Source organism: Dichotomopilus funicola (assembly GCF_033296635.1).
Source record: "Dichotomopilus funicola strain CBS 141.50 unplaced genomic scaffold C8A04scaffold_45, whole genome shotgun sequence".
NCBI classification, from domain to species: Eukaryota; Fungi; Ascomycota; class Sordariomycetes; order Sordariales; family Chaetomiaceae; genus Dichotomopilus; species Dichotomopilus funicola.
The window spans coordinates 246651-269762 of NW_026944066.1; the positions used below are offsets into that span (position 1 = coordinate 246651).

Genomic DNA, 23112 nt, shown 5'->3' on the forward strand with positions numbered 1-23112 from the left:
CAACGGCCGACGTGCGTTCGACCCGGCCCGGGGCCAACCACCCGATGCGACGGGCGCCCTGTCACCAATTGGACCGAATCAAAAAAGGTTATTACTTGATGACTTTTCAACAAACCGAGAAACCAATGGAACGAGAAAATGTGCCTCGGTTTGGCGGGCTACATTTACCCAAGCTGTGCTCGTGTTGGCTTGACCTTTCGTCGGTGTTATGTGAAACGGTGGGAAAGGCAGCCAGAGCAGTGTCGTGAGTTACGAAGTAAAACTTCGTCGATTTCCGAGGCAGTGTAGAATCGCCCCAGGTACCGAGAGTACGTCCAGGAAATCCCGCCAACTCGTTGTCAAATGCACCAAAGCGGCACAACGGGACTTGGAACTCCATCGCCTTTGACCTAGCCCCACCCCCCTTTTCCGAACTCAACCCACGTCGAAACACTCTTTATCAAGCTCGCGTGAGCCGTAGATCGGAAATTTTCCCATTGGCCATCGTATCAAGGTTCCCAGCCTTCTCTTTTGTCTACCTAGGTAACATCGTTTTGAGAACCCTTTGTTACACCCGCCCGGACCTAACCGAGCGCACCCGAAACAAGACACGGGCGGTTAGCTCGTTTTGAAACATCCAACGTGATATTGAATCAATATATGCATCCACGGCGGTTACGATGAGGTTCGAATACAGAGGAGCAAAAAATCCGGGCTACCAGCAAGAAAGTGTCTTTCTTGTAATTTGTGTCGCCTCGTCTATCTCGCGCACTAGTCCTAGCCTATCAAAACACAACGTCCGGTGGTATCATCAAGTAAAAAAAATCCTCTTCCCATCCTTAATGCAGCAGTGCGCATGTCCCCGCAGTACACACCAAGCCTCCCAATCTGGATTACATACCCCCCATCCAACATATCCCAGAATGCCAACCAGCACCAAGCATCCAGCTCGGTGTCCAATGACCAGGGCATCCCTTTTCCATCCCGTCACACCCGGTTCCTCTATCCAACCGCCCGGCCACCTGCCTACCCATGCTAGTTTCCACCATAAAGTTACACAGGGATATCTAACCCCCTCTTTTCGATGACAAAGGAAACAAAAGGTTAAAAAAAAAACAGACACAAGAAAATTGCTGAATGCATCTATCAGGATGATAGTGCAAGACCTCAAAACACACTCAGAACGCAACCCCCACGCTAACCGGCCGAGGCGCGCTGCCCATTACCACTCCCAATCCGCCACCAACCCCGTTCCCCTCACTACCAACTCCCGTCTCTTTGTCGAAGTCGGTCCTGGTATACCCAATGGGAGGCGAGGTATGTCGCGACGAAGTCCCCTGTTTCGGCGTCTGCTCAGGCGACCAAGCGGTATTCGTAGTCGGCACAGTCCTCGCTTCGGTCTCACTGCCACTACCAATCCCACTGCCGCTCGCGCTTTGCCCATCCTCGTCATCACCACCAGTTTCCCACGTATACACAGACGACGACGTCTCCATGCTCGTCCGCGGTAGGCCCTCGGGTGGCGCGACACACTGGTAGAATCCGTCGGACGCTTTGATGGGTCGCGGCGAGGTGGTGATTGAAGTGATACCGCCGGTGCTGGTGCCGAAGATCATGGTGGGCGAGGCGCTGTCGTTGTCTGCTGTGGAGTCCTCTTCACCGGGGGTGAAGAGCCAGTTAGATACGCGCGAGAAGGACTTCTTCTTGCGGAGGGGTGGGCGGAGGACGAGCGGGAGGGGCGGGGCCAGTGGCCGCTCGAGGTCACTGGTGTTGCTAGCGGGGCTGCCGGTGAAGAGAGTGTTGCTGCGGGATGTGTCCTGTTGTGGCTGTTGTTGTTGCTGGGGTACTGGGGGCATGGCCTGGGCCGCGGCAGCCGCAAATTCTAGAGTTTTTTCCATGCTGCTCATGTGTGATGGCGCGGTGCGAGGGCGATCATCGACGCTGAGGCGCTCGGCAAAGGAGGGCCCGGCCGCCGGCAGGGCGGGAATCGATGGCATTGGCTCGAGGTTGCGCATGTCGTACGCCGTCGACGGGCGGTTGCCAAAGTACATGCTCTGACGTTCCACCACAAAGTTGATCCTGGCCTGCAGTTGGTCCTTCTCAATCATGGCGCTGGCGATCCGTGCAACAATGCGCTCCGTGTTTGGCGCCGTGGAAGCGCGAGCCCTTGACTTGGGCGGGATCTTGGGGGGGCTCATGCTCGCATCTGATATGCCGGATGATTGCCGTGTGTGCTTGCGCGGGATGTGGAATGACATGGTTGAGTAACTGCGCTCGTTATGGAGTGTCGTGCCGCTGCTGGCGTCCCACTTTGAGCTGTTCGCCGTGTGGGCGCGAGGCGGTGGCGTGACATTGCAGTCGATATGCGGCATAATATCCGACAGTCGGTTATTGGGCTGGTAGATGCTGAGCTCGATAGGCCTAAAGGAGCGAGGCCGCGGTCGAGAGGGTTCTGGTGGGAACTGGAACGAATCGGATTGCAGATGGCGAAAATCGGTCGGACCAGATATCTGGAGGCGCCGAACGGAAGTCGCCGAACTTGGGAACAAATTCCTTCTTATCGAGCTGTCCCGGCTTCGAGGCCGCCTCAACCGGGGAAGTTCAGGCTCCGGAGCCCTCTGCGGGGGCGTCTCATATATCGTTCCGTTCATCCATAATGGCTCTGCCGTGGGCGGCGAGATGACGGCAGGCTGATCCCTCAAGACGACGATGTTCCTATCGATACCTGCTATGATAAGTAAGTGCTGAGGGACGTTCGGGAAATTAAAACTTACTGAATCGAGGCTTCTTGTCACGCGGGCCGCAGCAGGACGTAAACGATGTAAACCAAGTCGAAAACGAATCCATGCTGACCAGCTGACGGGTTCCCATGCAACAACACTAAGAAAGAAATGACGGACAGCTCATGCCTCCCTCCTCAGAAATATGTGTGTTGAAGTAAAGAAAGAGGTGGACTAGTGTGAGGAAGTAAAAGAAAGAGAGGACGTCCAGCGGCCAGCACCCAAAGACAAAGAAACAGAAATGGCACAAAGCACCTAAGGGTGAGAGGAGGAACGGACTGGAGCTACGACGCCCACGGCGTGGATGGGCCAGCCATCTTTTTCATAATATTCCCTCGCCCCAGGTACCCGACGAGATTCTGGCACAGGGTAGGCACTTTGCGGTCGCCCTGGCTCACACCCTCTCGGGCTGAGCAGCTCGCGCTGACTTAGTGGTGTCCAGCGGCCGTGTGTGAGGTCGCAGGGGGTGGCATCTGATAGGTCGGCGGGGCCCAGACGACGAACCAGTTGGCGCTTACAAAACAAGGGTGGTGGTTGATGTTGCGGCCAGTTGCCCACACCCGCTTCGAAGGTGCTAGCCAGTAACATCCCGCGAAGGGTGCCGCACTGCGTGTCATGTCTCACTTGTTTCTTGGACTGCAACCGCCATCGCGACCGCATTGCCACAAACCTTTGAGAAAAGGGGGGTCTCGTGGCCGGCGAAATTGGCCGAGTTCCCGCTTGGCGAGATCCGCTTATTTTACCATTTGACAGAGGAAAAACAAGAGCCAGGTTTGAGGGTAGCCAGAAGGACGGGGCGCTGCTATTCTTTCCTGAAACCGAGCCCTACGGCACGGAGGCCGTGGCCACTGCCAGGATTGGGATCAGAACGAGATCGCGGGTTTGCAGTTCATCAGATCTGTGGTACCTGGACTCCAGGGTGCAGGGCCGAAAAAGGGACCCTGGCTGGCCGGCATGTTTCGATCTCGGCGAGCTTTGGCCACCCGACGGGCGCATGCAAGGTACCGTCGCACCGAGCCGAGAATGATGTTTCCTTCAAACCCGGCACTCAAGCTCGAACTGGTTTGCGCAAGGGCATTGCGTGGAGCTCCTTGTTCGGTGACGGCGACCACGGAGTTACCTCTGCCAGACGTTCTACGGGTCTTGTCCGAGCCTGAAGTGTGTGTGGGGTACCTTCAAGAAAGGAAAAAAAAAATACGAATCAGAACTCAGGTCCCCGTCGTCGGAGGGACTGACTTCACGCGACGAGAGGCGAAAGGTGGCGACGCGGGTGTCCTGTCGCGGTGACATTCCAGAAATCCAGTGGCTCAGAGCTTCGCGTGCGTGGGTGAGACGAGCCGACTGAAACAGGCCAAGCTTTGGAAAAAACGCCCAACGGGCACAAAAGTTTTGGCAGTGTTTGCATGGAACTATCAACCGCGACTACCGAAGTTGAGGAGCATCTAAAAACATCTCTGCCCGTCCGGGTGGCCCACGGGACTCGAGTTTCTTCAAGATGGTGGTGTCCTAAACATCTTCATGCTGAAATTGTGTTGCACGCAGGAGTGGCTCAGATGGTCGGCAGATCAGCCCTGTGGAAAGCCCGGGCCCCAGCCACGCAGATGTCTCGGAGCGGATAAAGGTAGAAACCGGCCCCACTATGATTGAGTTATGTAATCCGGCTCTTGGCCTTGCAACCCGCCAAGCTTTCGAGGGGCCAGGGCACAGACCAGCAAGCTACGACAGGGGTGCAATGAGATCCGGAATACGTGTACGGATTCGGGCCAATTCAACCTCGAACAAAACGACGCCCCAGAACACGGTTTCGCCGCATCGCAACTTCACGAAAACCCGTCCGACAATCACCGCATCACACCTAGTTGCGCGACACTAGGGAACTTTACAATCTTCCGGCGATTATCATCGAAGAAACATTAAATATAAGGGCAACACTTCCAATAATATGGAAGCTCCTCCTACCCAGGGTGCGCCGCAGGGTGCGCCTCAAGGCGCTCCTCAAGGTGCTCCTCAAGGTGCCCCTCAGAGTCCCCCTCAGGCCGGTCCTCAGGCCGGTCCTCAGGGCGGACCTCAAGGAGGTCCCCAAGGTTTTCCTCAAGGAGGTCCCCAAGGGTTTCCTCAGGGTGGCCCTCAAGGATTCCCAGGGCGTATGCCCATGCCGAACCCACAACAAATTGCCGCTATTCAACGTCAGCTTGCAATTGACGCCGAGAAGGCGGGTATGACGGTACCGCAGTTCGTTGGTGAGTTCCCTTGCCATTGAGCCAGCAATTCGCCATCGCTGACCAGCACACAGAGCAACTCAAGCGGCAGGCACAGGAACGGATGCAGGCGCAGATGCAACAGCAACAACAGCAAGGAGGTCAACCGGGGCAGGGAGGTCCTCAACAACGCCCGCATCAACACCCTCACCCCCAGCAACGGCCTGGTCAAGCTCAGCCCATTGTACCTGGGCCGCCGAATCCCGTAGCCCTTGCGCTTGCCAAGTTCCTCCGCGGCCAGAACCTCAAGCCACGCACCTGCATTCTTAATGGAGAGCGCAAGGATATGTTTAGGGTCAGCTTATTCACACTTTCCGCAAGTCTCCGGCGCTAACGAGGGCATTGCAGGTCAAACGAGCGCTCCGCGCCCTCGAATCCGACGCCTACAAGGCTGCGCGCAAGAAGAACCCCGCCTTGCCTGAGATCACCGACCGCGCCTCGCTCGAAAACGCCTTCAAGCTCCTGCCGCTTTCCATGCTTGCGCTTCGCGTCGTCAAAGCCGACCCCCATGAAGGCCACGACCACGCCCCGTCGAAGAAACAAAACGGCAAGCGTGTCAAGGGTCTCTGGACAGTGCGTATCGAGCAACACCAGGAGGCTGGCGATGACATGTACTACGCTTGGTTGTGGGAGGGAAGCCAAGTCATGCGCAAGGTGTATGCGGGATTGGCTCTGGCCGCTATCTTCGCCATTGTCTGCTACCCGTTGTGGCCTGTCAAGCTGCGCCAGGGTGGTTACTATCTCAGCTGGGCCTTCCTCTGTTTCATGGGCTTGTTCTTTGCCATGGCTATATTCCGTGTCATTCTTTTCTGCATCACATACTTCATCCTGCCACCTGGCTTCTGGCTCTTTCCCAACCTCTGGGAGGACGTCTCGGTTGTGGACAGCTTCAAGCCTGTTTGGGCGTGGCACGAGGTTAGTTTGCCTACCATCCCATCCCCCTTCAACTTGCCTGTACTATTCCCGAGCCTTACTAACACCTCGTTACTGTCCAAAGCCCGCTACTGCCGCGAAGAAAAAGAAGAAGGGCAAGAAGTCAGCCAACGGTTCCGCAGCCGCTGGAGCCACCTTTTCTGCGACAACCGGACAACCCGCCCCCGCGACCGCTACCACAACCGCTACAGCCACCCAAATCTCCACCGCCCCTCAACAGCGCAAATATATGTCGCCTCGGGTGGAGGAGCTAGCGGATGACGAAGAGTAGAGAGTCTGGGCTTGTGGCGTCCGGCGTGGGAGGGACTTGGGAAGATTGTGACAGGTTTATTGTGCAGACCTAAAAGGAATCCTAGGTCCGCACTTGTATCTATGTTTTGTTCACCCCTTCGTGTATGTTTTAATTCGGCCGTGTTGGACAAGGGACTCAAAAGGGAACTTCCGTTTATTGTTTCATGTGGAATAGTCACATTCTTGCTCCCCGTCACGTTTATTCTAGTCCCTTGATCTTCTCTTGGGTGCTGTTTACTATGCACAGGGGTGATGGAACTGCTTAAGCCGGCTTCCCTCCAGCCAAACGAACAAAGCTCCCCAGGCGTGGATGAAACAAAATGTTTACACTATCAGGGCAACTAACTACCACACCACCACAGAACTGCCGAACCCAAACTGCCTCTCACTCATACATCGGGTCCTACATGTCCAGACTCCTAACCGGTCCCGTGCGCCCTACCCCCCTTACGTATACAAGTCATCCGTCAAACTATTCAACGTCAACCCATCCTCCGCCAAATCCGGCACATCAATCAAGAACTGCAGCGGCATCTCCACCAGCGTACCCCGAACCCCACCAAGCCAGTCCTTCAACTCCTCCAAACCCCCAGGGAACTCCTGCGGCACCACATGCCCATAATCCACCTTCCCTTCCTGGTACCCCTTCTTCGCGTCCTCCTCCGACGTGCCCGGCATGACGAAGTGCTTGGAGAACTGCGTATCATACTCCTCCCAAGTACGCATGCGGTCATCGGGGACACAGTGGAACGCGCGGCGGAAGATGTCAGTATTCCGACGCGCAGTCGTCTGCCACAGCCGCAAGAAGTCGCGCGACAGCGGGTCGGCCACAAGCCGGTCGGCGTGGGAGCCCCAGTCGTAGTCGTTGACGACGTCGTGCGTGACAGGTGTCCAGTTGCGGTCGGGACGGTCCGGCCGCTGGTGCGGGAGCAGGCCGAGATGCTTGCGGAAGAGCTGGCGGCGCAGAGACGCGGCGAAGGCGGACGCTGTGTAGGGGCGGCCGTTCATAGTGCTGGATACGGGGGTGGGGTCTTCGATGACGACGGCGATCTCGCTGTCGTGGTCGCCGCGTTGGGAGCGGTCGTTGAGGTTGGCGGAGCCGCAGATCACGAGCTGGTCGTCGGCGATGAGGACCTTGCTGTGGATGTAGAGCTGTTCTGATACGAAGGCGTTAAACTCGTCTTCGCGGCGGCCAGCCCATGGGAGGTTGCGGAGGTCTGGGCCGTTGTCCATGTAGCAGGCTGAGATGGAGTCCCATGTCTCGTCAGAGACGCGGTTGGAGGCTTCTTGGTAGCGGTGGTACTGGCTGTTGTCATCGTGGCGGCGCTGGCGGTTATGATGTCCTTCGTAGCGGTCATCGTAGTCTCTGCGCGCCTCCTCATACGGAACACCACTTTCGCGTTCTACGTGGCCCATGACGGCGTTGGCGTTGATGCGGTCGTAGTTGCGGAGGTTGTAGAAGTTTATGTATTGATGCGGATCTTGGATTCCAGCGTTACGCAATGATTCGATGATGCTGCTGCCGCCACGGTTGATCGAGGCATATTGGAACTCCATAATAGCCCTGGTGCCCAGCGCACCTTCAGACTTGAGGTCGCCAGCGAAAGCAGGGACGGCGGGCATCATGACCACGAGGTGAAAGTCCTCACCATTCTGGTGGGCACGGATAATGCGGTCGACGATGGCGCGGCCGATCTTGTTGATGACCGGCCTTTGCTTGTCCGATGTGGCCGTAATGAAAAACTGCGTATGTTAGTGAGGCGTACGTCGCAACGTAATGGACGGAGTGGCCAAACCTGGTTCTCAATGTACACGAAGTGCCTAGCATTCTTGATGGACTCAATGTATGCATTTGCGATCGAATGCTCCGTGGTAATGCCCAACGACCACTTGCAAGAACTGCTGACATTAGCCATGTGCCGAGTAAAAGCCCACGACAAACAACATACCTCCTGGTCAACTGGATATGGGCACCCTCACTATCCCTGTGCGGTCCATGACGCGGTTCCTCCTCCTCGCCGAGAAATCGATGCACGTGGCGAGTGAAACGGTTCTGCAGGCCACCAAAAGAAAGTTCGTTTTCGTCAAGGAGATGGCTCTCCGGACCACGGTGGGCGCCCGGCGGGCTCAGCAATGCGTACTTTCCAACATCCCGATTGGTGTACTTCTGTTTAAAGATGAAGTTCCTGTGAAGAGTTAGCACTTGATTAGTCCATCGACATCGTCTTTACACACCATCTCTGGGTGAAGTGAATGGCGAGGCTGTCAACGATGGGCCCCGAGAGACTGATGCTGATATCGGACCAGCCCATGCGCGAACTCTTTGTGCGGTCGACTATTTTTCATTAGCCAGATAGCTCACACAAAGCCAAGGCGTGTCCGTTGCTCACGTTTGTTGTTCTCCCACTTCTGAACATCTTCAAAGTCATACACTCTCGCATTGTTGTAATCCTGCCCAGGGAAGATGACATCGTCAATATTCCCAGGGTGGGCATCGGCAATGGGATGGCCTATTTTGTTAGTAATGCCCCCCCCAACGACCAGAACCGCATCTCACTCACTGTTCGTATCCCATCTCCCGAAGCCTAAGAGGATTAGCACAAATCAAACCAGCCGCTGGCTAGGAGAAAAGGCACTTACACATATCAAGGCCTCCCATGAACGCAATCTTCCCGTCGATCAAGCAGAGCTTTTCATGATGACTCCAGAACAAAGTGATGTCGTCGGCGGTGCCATAGAGACCTTTGACCACATCTTGGGACGCCTTAGCTAGGTCAAAGGTCTTGAGGCTGAAGCTCTGAAGGCTAGTATGCAGCCCCTGAAATCCAGACAAAACGTCACTTCCACTGGTGTGATGGTCAGGGTAGCGGAACACCTTGATGTTAGGATGGAGGGCCTCGAGGGCGTGTTTTGTGTGCTAATACATGTTAATAACCGTCAGGTAAAAGACCTAGCTGCATGAAACATCCTTACCAACGAGTCCACTAATATTGCTCGTTAGTCTATTATGTGGAGATATCTTTAAGGGGTATCAACTTACACGTCAAAGCCTGGGGTACCTCCTTGTACACAATCACGTTGACCTTGACGCCACGCTCGGCCGCGGCCTTGAGCATGTTGTCCAGTCGGTAGCGCTCATTGCGGGCCGGAGGCCGACGCAGGTACAGCTCGGGGCTACTTAGTGTTAGAATAGCAGTACTAAGGAATTCCACAGGGCGGAAATATCAAACTTACGTCAGCCACCAGTCTAAAATGTAGACGTACTCGCGGGCCTCTGTAAAGGTCGGTTAGCGCATTATTTCAAGATACCGAACAGATACCAGGCGCATCTTGCGACTCACCTTCCAAGGCCATCGACACGGCCCAGAAGTACGAGGCGCCATCGACATGCCACTTGGCATGCCCCGAACTCTGGGGCGCAAACGAGCAGTAGCGATTGGTGCCGTACTCGGCGTGGGCCTCCTCCTCGTGACACTCGTGCCCGTCGTGGGTGTGCGAATGCTTTTCCTCGCCGCCGGGTAAGACGTCCTCAAGGCCATGCTTGGCCTTGCGCAACAGCGAATGCAAATTCATGGCGTCGGAGGTCAAATGCAACTTAATGTTCAAGGGTTAGTGAGCCGGAGTTCTGCGTCCGCCTCGGTGTGGGAGAGTGCAGGAGTGCAACTGCGGGGCGGAAAGGAGTAGGAAAACGGGGGAGGTTTGTCCTCCGGTAACCGCGGGGTCGGTTTTGGACCCTTGTGGGACAGTGGGTAGCGTGACTTGACGGAAATAAATATGTACCAGAGAATTGCCAAATCAGACAAAGAGGCGGCCTCTGAGCAAGTAAAGAGACAGATCTAGGTAGTTGCGGGGTTGACTTGGATCGCAAGTTAAGACGAACTAGGGAAGATCCAGGGCACTACGCCCCGATCGAGTGGGGTCCGAACTTTGGTGTCAGTCCCTCTGCTTTCACTGGCTCTCAGCTGCCCGTCCTACCCCCGGTGATGATGATTCGATAGTTAACTCGCTCGCGGCTGACTGTATCTCCAGCGCAACCGCGGTGAGATCGGACCAATGGGAAGCGCCGTTGTGATGGTTCCGGTGCCGGTTTGGCGGTATTCTTCGACTCCTGAAGTCACCCGGGCCACTGGCGGACAGAACACACACGCAAGGCTCATTCATTCACGTCCCACAACATTCCGCCTAAGCATCATTCGCCAGTCGGGGACCCGTCCGATCGAGGCCGGCAGCATGTCAGATGGGTAGGGCTGAGAAAGAATCCACTCGGTAAGGCAGGCCTTACATAGCATTCGTCCATTACAGGTCTCGTGCTTCCCTCCACTGTATCTTTCTTTTATCACGAAATGGGGTCCGCCGACTGGAAGTTCCTGTGAGCATCCCGAGCCTTTTCCGGGTCGGCGCCGGCTCCGAGTAGAATCCTCCTAAGTCGCGTGGTAAGACGGCGGGCCAGAGATGAGAAGAACGTGCGGGCGCATCTCAACCCAGAAGGTCACGAGGTCAAGAACCATGACCCATGGGGGCCCGGCCATGCGACTTGTGGGGGGGATAATCCTAGCGAACGGAGGGTATCTGCGCTTCTGTCGGCAAGCCCGGGTTGTCCGCCAACCAGGGAAGCTACCGGTTCGGTCAAGCAGATCGAGGACACAGCACCGATTTGTTTGCATGTTCACTTGTGGCGGCGTGCCTCGGTGAGGAAACCAGTTCTGTGGTCAAGCCCCCATGAGAGGAGGAACCTGGGAGCCCAGGCCCTGCCCAGCGCCGCGGGTACCCCCGCGCTAAATAACTGGTGGCGCCTGCTCCCGAGAACGCCACGGCACCCGCTGCAGTTGGCCGTGAAAACCCGGGAATTGGCCAGTGCAGCCCTAAAATGGAAAGTGCCCCCCCTGGCGTGCCTGCGTTTACAGCGGCAAATGCCTGATACTCCAGCTTTTGTTAGTGTACCCGGGTACTCACCCTCTGCCCAATGCCAAATGTCGAGTGCACGGTTACTGTCACCGCTGCATGTAAGTTACTTACAACAAAAAATTAGACAAGCGAGAAAATCGTTGCAATCGGCCGACCCGAGCCGCCGCTCTCCCGCATTCCCGCTTCTGCAACCTTTCATGCCCCGTGCGGAGCACAACAGGAAACCGGTGAGTCGGTCTGCAATGTAGGCACAACGGTCATCCCACGATGTAGCTCTGCAAGCAAGGACCTAGGTATGTAATATATGGATGGGTACGGAACCACCCTTTAACCCTGCTCGCCGAGATCCGCGCGCGGACGTGTGACGAAGGTGATGAACCGTAACCCCGGACGAAGCCCCCCAGAACATCCCCCCATTTCCCCCATCCCATCCCCCAACTTGCACACCACCCACCGAGAAGTGAAGCAGAAGAAAATTTTCTTCCGCCCACCATCCCGCTCTGAGACATTTTTAACTCCCTTATCCGGCATTGGCACCATGCCCACAATTGGTTAACTTTTTGTGGCCGACATACCGAACTCGCCCCACAAACCAACTTCTGGGGGTCGTCCTTCACCCCCAATTGCTTCTACTCTTAAAGAGGAAAAGAGGGGGGTGTCAAGGAGCCTGAAAACAGGGGTGCAGGAAAGGGAAGGGGATGAAATTGGTCCTAAAATGCCACGAAATCTACCATCTTAGTCTCGGAGGAGTCAACTTAGAATCGACAAACAAAACGAGCCATCTCATTGTTGGCGGTGTTTCTTCTGCCACTGGCTATTATCACTGGAGCTCTCTCTTCCTACACGCATCGGCGCAACAACGGGACTAAGACGAAATAGTGTCAGTACAAGAACTCAGGGGCAGAGAACAACGCCATATCCACGACGACAACCAGCCAAACAAAAAATGGCCACCTCTCCGGCCTTGATGACCTACACCTTCACCCAGGAGCAACACGGCCACTTGGTCCCCTACATCGCCGCCCTCCACGCCTCATGCATCACGCTCGACCACATGGTAGGGCCATTCCTACCACCCCTGACCAACGAGAAGTTGCTCCCCTGGTGGAAAGAACGCATCGCCGAGTCCGCTAAGGGCACACGCATCATCGTTCTGTTGTTGCCCGAGACAGCACCCGGCAAGAAAGCCATGGGCACCGATTTGCGTGGACTGGCCATGCTGAAGCTATCTGAGACGGAGACGGGCTCGTTCAGGGGGCATATTGATGCAGTGTTGGTGGATAGACGGCACCGTCGGCAAGGCGGGGCGAGATCGTTGGTGGCTGCCCTGGAGTATGAAGCGGCCAAAAAGGGGCGATCTTTGCTAGTGCGTTTTTTCTCTGTCCTTCATTTTCTCTTTGCTTTCTCATTCTTTGAGGCTTGTCGACCGCTGGAAAATGCTGACTCGAGACAGCTGGTCGACACCGAAACCAACAGCATAGCCGAGACCGCGTTCAAGAACCTGGGGTACATCGAGATTGGAAAGGTGCCGCACTTCAGCCGGGGTCTATCCAACGGAAAAAAGGGCGAGACGTTCTTTTATAAAGAATTCTTGCCATCATCTTCTTGAGCCCCGCCCCTCTGGACTTATTGTTTACACCTCCGCTTTTCCCTTGTTTCCTTTTCCTTCCGTTATTTTAGCCCCAAATCCTTGCTCGGCGTTGGCGGTGATGGGGTTCTAGATGGATGAAGCTCACGCTTCTGTAAGATTTCCCCATCTTTTACCATTTCACTTTCATGTTTTTGAATAACTTTTGTCATGGATCTCAACTCTGTTATTCAAGGAAAAAGTTTTTGCTTTCCCTCACCAAATCAACCGCGGTTACCTCAAGATACGGAACAAAACAGCACTTCTTTGAACCACATGCAGTCCATTCGATGTCATTATTGATCTACCGCATTACCAGAACGTCATCAGCGGGGGCCACTCTTCCTGCGGCCCAGTTGCGGCCCGCTGGCCTTCCAATACCACCCGCCCTGTGGACCACCAGCCCTTTCATGTTAGGTGCACTCCCGAAATATGCGGGAGGTCGTTGTTATCTAATTGGTGGAGGGGGAACATAAGTTGAAGTTCTAAAGTTCTCGTTTCACCCAGGTTGAGTTCTTGCCCCAGGCTGCTCGAAAGGTCGATTGCACCAGAGCCCAACCCCCTGGTGTCCTCGACGGATCGATGAAAAGACCACGTACCATATGCATCACCTTGAAGCTTTTTCTCGCCGTTCCCTCTTCCGCTCTAGGGGAACATGGTTCACAAGCCGAATCTGTCTCACCTCGACTCTCCCCATACCCGCTAGACACCCCAGATTTTAACGTGACATCCAAGCAAGGTATTAAAGTCTCAAATATGTAGAACAAGGTTTCGACCAACGAAAACAACCAGCCAGTGACAAGGTGCGATCTTTTCCCTTGGCTTTTCAGCGACGAATCAAGTCTTCCACTTTGAAGCTGTGGAGTGCAAGACAATCAACCACCCATGTTTGTCTCAGAGGTTATCCTAACGACACCGCCTACCGAAGCCATGTGGACAGAGCAGAGCGACTTGCGCACTTTTTGTGCACACCAGTTTCGGCTCCCGGAACCGTTCATGGATTCTAGCCTTGCTGGGTGGTTGATATCATGTCTCGAAGAGCAAACCTGATGCCAACACCCCTGTCCCGACATCCCGATTCGCTGCCCAACCAAAGATCTTAAGACACTCATGGCAGAACACGGCCCCAAGTAGGTCGCACAAAACCGAGGCATTTGAACCATGCATTCTGGCTAAGTAGTGAGGTTGACCAATAACTTGTACAGTGTAGGATCTTGCATGTCGGTGCTGATCGGAATCAGTTTGGACTTGGTGAAAATATGAAACATCCTCGAAGTTTCCGATTGTAACGGGCGGGAAGCGACGAATCTAAGAAAAAAATTGTCTCAATAGACAAACGGGTAGTTCATCAAACTCTAGCAGCACTGGCTGACACTCGTCGTTGCTCTGCTGGATGGGTAAAAGAAATCCGATATTTTCAACGGGCGCACAATTTCCCAACCGTATCGAAACGGTCAAACCACCAAAACGGGGGCGAGAAAGGCAAAGCAAAACAGGACGCACATATGCTTCAAGCAAACTAAACAATAACAGAAAAAAAACGAGATTAATATGCAAACACCATTCCCCTTTCCCGGGCACCCCAAAAAAACAAGCCGATCCACACACATCCAGAAGACCCAAGAGAAACAGGGAAAGGAGAACCGTCATCTAGTAAAAGTGTTCCAAGTGTTATACACACACGCCACCCGACCAGCCATTATGTAGAACTAAAAGCACCGCAAGATAAAACGGAATCATCGCCCGAAGCCCAGCCCCAAACAATGAGCGCCAGTTCATCTTCCCTAAATACGGATCACATCCCCGGGACTGGCCATTTAATCCGTCTTACTTCCGCCCGACGAGGCCCCCAAAAGCGGCGCCGCTTTGCTGGCCGAGTCATCCAACTTAAAGTGCCCGCCCTTTGCCTTGCGAGCGCGGCTGCGGAACCATGAGATGGTACCGAATGCGACGCCGAGGATACAGCCCGCGCTGAGGAAGGGGTGCTCACGCAAGGTGGTCTTGATGTCGAAAACGATCTTTTCGAAGAACCCAATGGTAAGCTTGGGCTTGAGCTTAGGTGGGTTGGCGGTAACCTTGTTGATGGTCTCAAGGATGGAGGTGCGCGAAGGTACGATCGGGTTGCCGGTGCTGGTTAGGTCCCAATAACGGCGGTTCTAAGAGATTTGATTAGCAATGGGCCTGGGGCTGTGGATTTTATGGTGTTGTTTTTCACTTACATCCTCGTCGTTGATGATGACCCTTTCGCCATCCTTGATGTCGATACCGTAGGTGTCGCGTGTCCATTTTTTCCAGAAGGTGCCGTCAACCCAAGCGAATGTAACTTCCTTGCGGTCTGACCGGTCCATGTTGATCCGAATGTTCTTTGCATTACGAAGCGCACGGGAGTCTCCCCGGTCCTCGGCCTCCTCAATCCGCAGTTGCTTGGCATCGCGAAGCTCCTGCCGTTCCAGCTGGAACAGCTGGATCTGCTTGTCCATCCATTCGTTGGCAGCACTCTTCATTTCCCGAATGGCCTCCTGGAATGACTCCTCGTTCTGTCGGTTCAAGATGCCAAGGACAACGATCCTACCATCCATGACTTCACGGGCGTTCGAGGCCGTGAGCTCCGGCAACAGCGGCAACCAGACTCGCCTCATCCAGCCCAACAGCCGGCCGGTTTCCCGCATCTCCCGGGGTGAAGATGGTGGATAGTAGGTGGCACGACCTTCCCGCGAAACCAGCAGCCGCGGCCAGGTGGTGATCTTAAACCGGTCGTATAGCCGGACGTCTCGTGTCCGAACTAGCTTCCCGCGGCCAATCAGGCTGAGCGACAGGCGCTCGAGGGCATTAAAATCCTCAGTTGTGGTTGCGTGATCGTAGAAGTACAGGAAGATGACCTCCTCCTTCTGTTCAAGCGCCTCGAATGCTTCCGCATCCACATCCGGAATACCACTAGCGAGGTCGATGGCCTTCTCCGCGTATTGGATGAAATCGCCCACACCGCGGAGGCCGGGGTACTCAACCCGCTCGCCAGCCCGATAAAATAGGAAAGTTGGGTAACCTTTGACGCCGGCATCCTTGCACAGCTTGAGTTCGGCGTCACAGTTCACCTCCCCAATATTCAACCGCCCCTTCACTTCCTTAGCTAGCTGATCCCAGTTTGGCTTGACCTTCAAGCAGTGGTGGCACCATGGAGCGTAGAACTTGATGAACCAAGGGTCGGCCGTCATAGTAACTTCGCTGCGAAAGGTTTCGGCCGTCAGGGGAACTGATTCGCCGTTCGGGTTCGGGGTCGATTTAGGCGTGATGACTCGCTGTGCAGGCGGGTCGAACGCTACGGGAGCATACTTGGCGGTGGTCGATTCCTCGGCCTGGGCAGCCTCGCCGGCATCCGCACCTTGAGGAGTTGGGGCAGGTGCAGCAGCCTCATCGGCCCTAGCTTTCTGGTCCTTTAGTTCCTTTGATGTTTCCGCGTTAGAGGTCGACTGTCCAACGGTCGTGTCGGCGAAGTCGGGTGAGACAACGGCACCAGGCTCGGGCAACAGAATCTTGGCGGGACGAGATCCTGGCTTAGCTTTCTCTAGGGCATTCTCCACAGCCTCGCTCAGAACCTCCATAGGTTTACCGCCCTTGACGGTGGCAATGGGTTCACCATTCTCGTAGAGAATCGTGTTTGGCCATGACGATACTTTGTGTTGTGAGCAAAGATCGCTGTAAGCAACGCAGTTGATATCCGCAAACCGAAAGTCGTAGAAGTTGGTAAAATCGGTGGACGCGGCCGAATCCCCGGCGGGGGATGAGGTGTAGTAGAATTCGTACAACGTCTGGTAGGTCGGGGCAAATTCAATACAATGCGGGCAGTACGGGCTAAAAACATCAGCGCGTGTGTCATGTGGCGTAGGACAAGCAAGTTACCTGTAATGCTTCACCATCAAGTACTTGGTCGCCTTATGTTCTTTCTCCCAATTGTCGGGCGTCAACTCGACCATTGGCGGGACCTGTTTCCCGTTGAAGACCGTTGGTTCCCGGGGCGCCTCGTCGTCGTCGTCATCATCGAAGTCAGAAGCTTGGCCGGCGACCAGCGCGGCCGCGCTAAACAATAATGTCAGGTCGAGTAACCGCATATTGACAGCCGTGCGGTGCGGTCAGGCGATGCAGCCAGCGAAGCAAGCAAGCACCGAGTGCAGTGAAGTCTGCAGGCGAATAACGTTGGCTGTTCGCGTTTAGGAGCAAGCGTTTGCCGGTCTGTGGAAATTCGCTTCTTTGTGTGCTCAGCAAGTCTCGCTCGGCATCGAGAGGGAACACTGCCAGGGAACCGACAGCTCGGTTGCCAGTGCAGGACAAAGTCCGATTCGCGTAATACGGAGGAATAATCGATGGGAGTACTAAGGCTGCACTCGACGTGAGAAGAGAAAAGGCTCGGCCCGTCCAGGGGGCCGTAAAATCGCTGGCGAAGTCAAATGTAGCAAATGATGATGCTTTCAGGAGACGATTCGGAGGCAGGGTTCCCGACACGTTTGTCACTGCAGCAGTGCAGTCTGGCCAGGGTCCATTGGCCGCAGGCTTGAAGCCTTGATTCCAAGGCGCCAAGTCTAAAGTGCCAAGCCTCTAGCACATGGCTAGAAGGAAGCCAAGAACGTCTGAACAGCTTCCATGCACGTTAACCAATCTGGCAGCTGGCAGCCAGTGCCGAGTCGTCGAGTGTACATCGTACATAGTAAGTGTCCCCACCACTTTAAGTCAACCCGACAGGCAACCGCAACCCAAGTATCAACAACACGGAGCTCCGCCAAACGGAAATGCAAGATCTGCCAGCACCGAATGTTCGAAGTCGGAAATGGATCATTCTAGCAAAAGGACCGTTTCTGCCATTCACGGTGACGAAACGAGGAGTCCTGCCACTCCCGCTTCCCTCTCACACCCTGTTAGCCCACCCTTGAAAAAGCGCCGGCTTGCTGAAGGAGAACCGGCGGTGGGATTAGTGCCCCCAGCATCAAATGGGAAATCAATACCGCCATCGACCGCATCGACGCCCCCCCTTGTGTCGACGCTTAGATCACCATTTCAACTGACTAAAATCCGGGACTTGCCACCAGAGATGAATAAGGACGCCATCTCCCTCAAGGACATATTAGGCGACCCACTAATCGCTGAATGTTGGGAGTTCAACTACCTTCATGATATCGAGTTCTTGATGTCCGCCTTTGACGAAGACGTTCGACATCTCGTCAAAGTCCACGTGGTTCACGGCTTCTGGAAAAAGGAAGACGCCCACAGACTAGAGTTGGAGGTAGGCGAGATCACTGCCCTAGTTGTAGCCATCGCAAAACGTTCCTCTCCGTCAATGTGTTGCTCTTTTGCCTGTTTCTCGTAGATGTCCTAACGAGTATCAGGAGGTGGGATCTCGTTTCCCCAACGTCAAACTTTGCAATGCCTTCATGCCCGAGATGTTCGGCACACACCATACCAAGATGATGGTCCTCTTCCGGCATGATGAGACTGCCCAAATTATCATCCACACGGCTAATATGATAGTTCGAGACTGGACCAACATGACCCAAGCCGTCTGGGTGTCACCAAACTTGTCCCTCCGGGAGACGTCTAACAAAGACCCCGAGCCAGCGGAAACCACAATTGGTAGCGGGGCGAGGTTCAAAGTCGACTTTCTCAACTACCTGCGGGCCTACGATAAACGAAAACCCACTTGCAAGCCTCTCATTGAGCAATTAATGAAATATGACTTCTCGTCGATACGAGGTTCACTCATCGGCAGTGTGCCCGGAAGGCACAAGCTCAACGACCCTTCGCCCACGAGATGGGGCTGGGCGGCAATGCAGCAGGCCCTGAAGGCGGTGCCCGTATCTAAAGAAAAATCAGACATTGCCATTCAAATTTCATCCATTGCCACCCTTGGGCCAACCGATACCTGGCTCAAGGACACTCTGTTTCGCGCTCTTCGTGGCGAGAGAAGCACCACTGGCAATACCACGACCCTCCCCCAGTCACCAAACTTTAAAGTCGTCTTCCCCACACCCGATGAGATCCGAAAGTCTCTCGAAGGCTACGTCTCCGGCGGCTCCATTCACACCAAGATCCAATCGTCTCAGCAAGTCAAGCAGCTGGCCTATCTCAAACCCATCTTCCACCACTGGGCCAACGACTCCACGCACGGTGTTAACATCAACAGCAACCCAACCCATGCTAATAATAGCAGTCACACCGGAAGCGACTCAACAACCATCCAGGAAGCTGGCCGAAAGAGGGCCGCTCCCCACATCAAGACCTACATTCGATTCGTCGAACCATCATCCGAGAGCACCGAACACCGGCCTATCATCGACTGGGCCCTTCTCACTTCCGCCAACCTCTCTAAACAAGCATGGGGCGAGGCCGCCACCGCTGCCGGGGAGGTACGCATCGCTTCTTATGAACTTGGAGTCCTCGTCTGGCCGGAACTGTACCAGAAGGGCGCGGTCATGCAGGGCAGCTTTTTGACGGACTGGCCGGGAGAGCGTGAGGAGGTAAACAAGGAGGCGGCGAAGGATGCGAAGCCAGATCAAGATGGGCAGAAAACAGTGGTGGCGCTGCGAATGCCGTATAGCCTACCGCTCCAGAAGTATGGAGATGGGGAGGTTCCGTGGGTAGCGACCGCGAACCATTTGGAACCAGATTGGAGGGGCCAGGTGTGGAGGCACGGTTAGTTGCATTTTGCTTTAGCTCGTCTCGATGCGATGCCGACCAAGTCTACCCCGTGATGTTTACGGAATAGGAGTTTTGGACGCCGATAAGACCGACGGTGGCCAGATAGCAAACGAAAAGCCGCGTAGTAGTCTATATGGGGAGGCATACCGGAGCAACCGAACGAAAGAGCTTAGACGTGCTACACACACACACAAAGTAGAGACCTCAGCACCGGAACACCGATAACTCTTTCTCTACGAGCCTCTTCATCCATATTACCCCCTACTGCCCAAATGGCTTGTGGATCTATTGCGCCCCGACCGCCTCAGGTTCCTTGGCCGCGTCGTATCCATATTTCTCCTTCAGCTCCTCGACCTTAGCGACGTACTTCTCCTGCGCCTGCTCGGGCGTTGTGCCCTCGTCCACTTCGGCTTTCCAGGCGTTATACTTAGCCTTGCCCTGTATTGTGTGTCAGTCTTGTATGCGTCTTCCAGCTGTGGCGAGTTGGGGTTCGGTAGGTGGGCTTGCCTTTAGGTCGAACACGCCAGGCTTGGCCGCGGTTGTAATGTCCTCACCGGTGCCGATCTTGTACAGGGCTATGAGTATATGATTAGGATGCGTTCAAATCATAATAGGCCACACGTTTCAGACGAACCGTAGATCGCAAGGAGGTCCTCGTTGTTCGGCTTGGACGTCAGCTTTTTGCTGTCAACGACAGCCGTTTGAAACTCGGGGGTTTGGGTGGCCATTTTTGCGGGAATCTTTAGCGTGAATTTAATGTGGTTGAGTCTGAGGTTGCGAGCGAGGTCCGAGTTGCGAAAGGGGTTCTGGATGTTGTTGAGAACTTGGGCATTTGTTGGGGGTTCCTATGGCGGGGTCAAGGGCACATGAAAGCGCGGGGCTCTGGCCTCCTTGTGCCGGCAGGGAGGGGCAGCTTGTGACCAGGTCTGGAGCGTCATTGCCCCACACCGCCAAGGCTTCAAGTTGATGAAAGCTGGAACTCAGGTCAAACTGGGAGCCTTCTTTTGCTCCTCTAGTTTCCTGCAACGGGATGCTTCTTTGGCGGTGGCTGATGGGGCTGGCTTCAATCAAGAAGGAGCAGAGGGTATTTACGGTGTTCTGCTTAGGTTTTCCCAAATTTTGTGCTACCTAGGTCCGGCAAAGAGGGGGACGGTTCCCCGTAAATATAACGAGCCTCAAACATGGAAAACATAGTCTACAGTAAGGGAGTAAGGTGCAATGCGCAAAATCGAGACTAAAAAGGAATTTCAGAAACAAGCAACTCCGTGTTTCCTTCATCAACCTCCTCGCACATGTTTGTCGGTCCCGAATGTTCGTCGTCGGTTCTTTCCGTCAGGGGTGGTGACATGCACTAACCGGATTCAATCTAGCGTTTTGAGAGGGTGGGTCTCTTTGGGATCACCCAGCGAGCCGCAGCTCGTCCGAAATGCTGCTTCACGTTTTTGCTCGGGAGATTTATTACAAACCACACCACACGTATGGTGTGTAAATGGGTACAATTTTCCCAAGAGATGCTTGGGTCGAGCGAACTGCATTTCTTATTTCTTGTGTCCCTCACTCTCATGGTCCATTGAACAACAGCGCCGCCCTGGTCGAGTCCTCTGTCGCCCCTCAGAATGCCACGCGTTTGTTTATCTGCCTCTTCCGTGTCCGAGTTACAAGGTTGGGGAAGACCGATGTGCTGGGAGCGACATTGGTGCTTGGGACCGAGCTTTGCGTGACAACAGTGCTGTGTCACGCAGGTGTCAGACACAGTTTCTGGGCCGTGAGCTTGCCGATCGCGGGCCGCAAATCTGCACTTTCCCAACCTCCGTGAAGCACTGGATCTCTAGCTCAAGAAAAATAATGTAGGTCATAGAATACGGAGTACGACATAGCATTTAAAAACATTATTAATTCCCGTTTTTAGATTTTTGCTCCTCATCAGTCATATCCTCTTGCTGACTATTCTAGCTTAGCAACCTGACTAAAGTGCGAGGTCTCTTCAATGTCCGAATCCTAGGTAAATCCGAGGCCTTTCATTGGCTAGCTCGCGCCCCAAGCGGTCACTTTGCTGCAGGGTTTTGGGCGACTAGCCCCTTCCTCTGGGTGCTGCTCGTCTGTATTCGGTCGCTAGGATACCGTGTCTCGCCCGAGTTAACGTTGATGTCAGACGCATGGGTTCCGTCACACAGGGACTTTGCGTTTCTCCCGAGAAGAACAGATTAAACTGGAAGCCCTGCGCCTAAGGAGCATGGGGGTTTGTGGATCGGTCTGGAAGCCACGTCGAGCTCGGGAGAAGAGGTAGGTGCGTTGGCCGAAGCATATAAAACGGGAAAGAACCCCCCAAAACAAGTTACCAGCCATCACCCCAAGATCATCACTCCAAGTCCCCCACCCTAATTGTGTTTGATTCCTCGTAACTCAAACAAATCGTCGCCACACCGTCACACCGCAACCATGAGCAAAACGGTACTTATCCTTGGAGGCTCATACGCCGGGCTTCACATTGCCCACGCTCTCCTCAAGAAATCCCTTCAGGACGTGAAGGTTATCCTCGTTTCCAAGGTACGGGCGCCGCACTTGATCCTTTCCCTAGACTCCGCTGCATTCTAACGGAGCCCATAGAACACGCACCTGTACTGGAACCTTGCGTCCGTGAGGGCGATTATCCCCGGTCAGCTCAAAGATGAGGATATCCTCCAACCCCTCGAGAAGGCGTTTTCGCGCTACCCGGTGGCAAACTATGAACTGGTAATTGGTACCGCCACTGCGGCCGATTTTGACAAGAAGACGGTGGAAATCGTGCTTCCCGACGGCAGCGTCACCCACACTCCCTATGACCAGCTGGTCCTCGCCACGGGTGCGCGCACGTCGGACCCCGAGTCGCCCTGGAAGGCATCTGGCACCTACAAGGACGTGGTGGAGAGCCTGCACAGCATCGCCGCCCGGGTCGGCGAAGCGAAACACATTGTTATCGGCGGCGGAGGCAGCACCGGCATTGAAGTGGCGGGCGAGCTGGGTTACGAGTACGGCAAGACCAAGGAGATTGTACTCCTCACTTCGGGCAAGAAGCTTATCGGCGGCCACCCGGTCGCGGATGCGGCGGCCAGTGAGCTGAAGAAGCTCAACGTGACGGTACGGTACAACGCGCTCGTGGAGAAGACGACCCCGTCTGCCGCGACAGCGGGGAAGACGGAGGTCACCCTCGCGAACGGGGAGACCATCACCACGGACCTGTACCTATCCACCACGGGGTTGGTCCCCAACGTCGGGTACATCCCGGCCAAATACCTCAGCCAGGACAGCCAGCCGTCAGTGATCGTGGATGAGTACCTGCGGGTGACGGGGACGGAGAACGTGTGGGCGGCCGGCGACGTTATCAGCAAGCCGCGGGCCAGCTTCCTCATCACGCAGAAGCAGGCGGCCAGCGTGGCCAAGAATGTGGAGGCAGTGCTCACCGATAAGGCTCCGACAGTGGCAAAGGGTCCACCGGTGGACGTCCTGGCATGCGCCGTCGGCCGTGGTCGTGGGGTTGGGCGCATCAACAATTCGATCCGGATGCCGAGCTTGATGGTGTGGGCTGCCAAGGGTCGCACGCTGGCAGTCCCCATGCTGAAGAGCTACATCGATGGGAGTGTGGCTTAGAGCGGTTTTTCGGGTTGGATGTGTTATA

At 55.0% G+C, this 23112-nt stretch overlaps 8 protein-coding genes across 8 annotated transcripts; 4 read left to right on the forward strand and 4 right to left on the reverse strand.

Moving 5' to 3' along the window:
* Positions 1–1157: 1157 nt before the first annotated feature.
* Positions 1158–2826, reverse strand: C8A04DRAFT_30039 (uncharacterized protein; the record flags this gene model as incomplete). The annotated part of the gene is made up of 2 exons (XM_062781232.1): positions 1158–2704; positions 2754–2826. 2 exons carry the CDS (start codon positions 2824–2826, stop codon positions 1158–1160), a joined length of 1620 nt encoding a protein of 539 aa, XP_062635781.1.
* Positions 2827–4701: 1875 nt separating this feature from the next.
* C8A04DRAFT_38357 (translocation protein Sec62-domain-containing protein) lies at positions 4702–6221 on the forward strand (the record flags this gene model as incomplete). The annotated part of the gene is made up of 5 exons (XM_062784210.1): positions 4702–4735; positions 4901–4999; positions 5053–5312; positions 5366–5932; positions 6015–6221. 5 exons carry the CDS (start codon positions 4702–4704, stop codon positions 6219–6221), a joined length of 1167 nt encoding a protein of 388 aa, XP_062635782.1.
* Positions 6222–6688: 467 nt separating this feature from the next.
* On the reverse strand, positions 6689–9814 carry C8A04DRAFT_13240 (uncharacterized protein; the record flags this gene model as incomplete). Its single annotated transcript, XM_062777634.1, has 10 exons — positions 6689–7984; positions 8038–8140; positions 8191–8427; positions 8477–8576; positions 8632–8751; positions 8882–9158; positions 9219–9234; positions 9278–9415; positions 9476–9515; positions 9583–9814. The coding sequence occupies 10 exons, from the start codon at positions 9812–9814 to the stop codon at positions 6689–6691; spliced, it is 2559 nt and encodes an 852-aa protein (XP_062635783.1).
* A 2278-nt stretch (positions 9815–12092) lies between these two features.
* Positions 12093–12755, forward strand: C8A04DRAFT_30042 (acetyltransferase; the record flags this gene model as incomplete). Its single annotated transcript, XM_062781233.1, has 2 exons — positions 12093–12512; positions 12600–12755. The coding sequence occupies 2 exons, from the start codon at positions 12093–12095 to the stop codon at positions 12753–12755; spliced, it is 576 nt and encodes a 191-aa protein (XP_062635784.1).
* Positions 12756–14590: 1835 nt separating this feature from the next.
* C8A04DRAFT_13243 (thioredoxin-like protein) lies at positions 14591–16879 on the reverse strand (the record flags this gene model as incomplete). The annotated part of the gene is made up of 3 exons (XM_062777636.1): positions 14591–14929; positions 14993–16622; positions 16671–16879. The coding sequence occupies 3 exons, from the start codon at positions 16877–16879 to the stop codon at positions 14591–14593; spliced, it is 2178 nt and encodes a 725-aa protein (XP_062635785.1).
* Positions 16880–17592: 713 nt separating this feature from the next.
* On the forward strand, positions 17593–19456 carry C8A04DRAFT_38361 (tyrosyl-DNA phosphodiesterase I; the record flags this gene model as incomplete). The annotated part of the gene is made up of 3 exons (XM_062784211.1): positions 17593–18045; positions 18149–19276; positions 19325–19456. 3 exons carry the CDS (start codon positions 17593–17595, stop codon positions 19454–19456), a joined length of 1713 nt encoding a protein of 570 aa, XP_062635786.1.
* Positions 19457–19742: 286 nt separating this feature from the next.
* Positions 19743–20185, reverse strand: C8A04DRAFT_30045 (acyl-CoA-binding protein; the record flags this gene model as incomplete). Its single annotated transcript, XM_062781234.1, has 3 exons — positions 19743–19895; positions 19965–20032; positions 20092–20185. The coding sequence occupies 3 exons, from the start codon at positions 20183–20185 to the stop codon at positions 19743–19745; spliced, it is 315 nt and encodes a 104-aa protein (XP_062635787.1).
* Positions 20186–21896: 1711 nt separating this feature from the next.
* C8A04DRAFT_13245 (uncharacterized protein) lies at positions 21897–23084 on the forward strand (the record flags this gene model as incomplete). Its single annotated transcript, XM_062777637.1, has 2 exons — positions 21897–22004; positions 22065–23084. 2 exons carry the CDS (start codon positions 21897–21899, stop codon positions 23082–23084), a joined length of 1128 nt encoding a protein of 375 aa, XP_062635788.1.
* Positions 23085–23112: the final 28 nt, after the last annotated feature.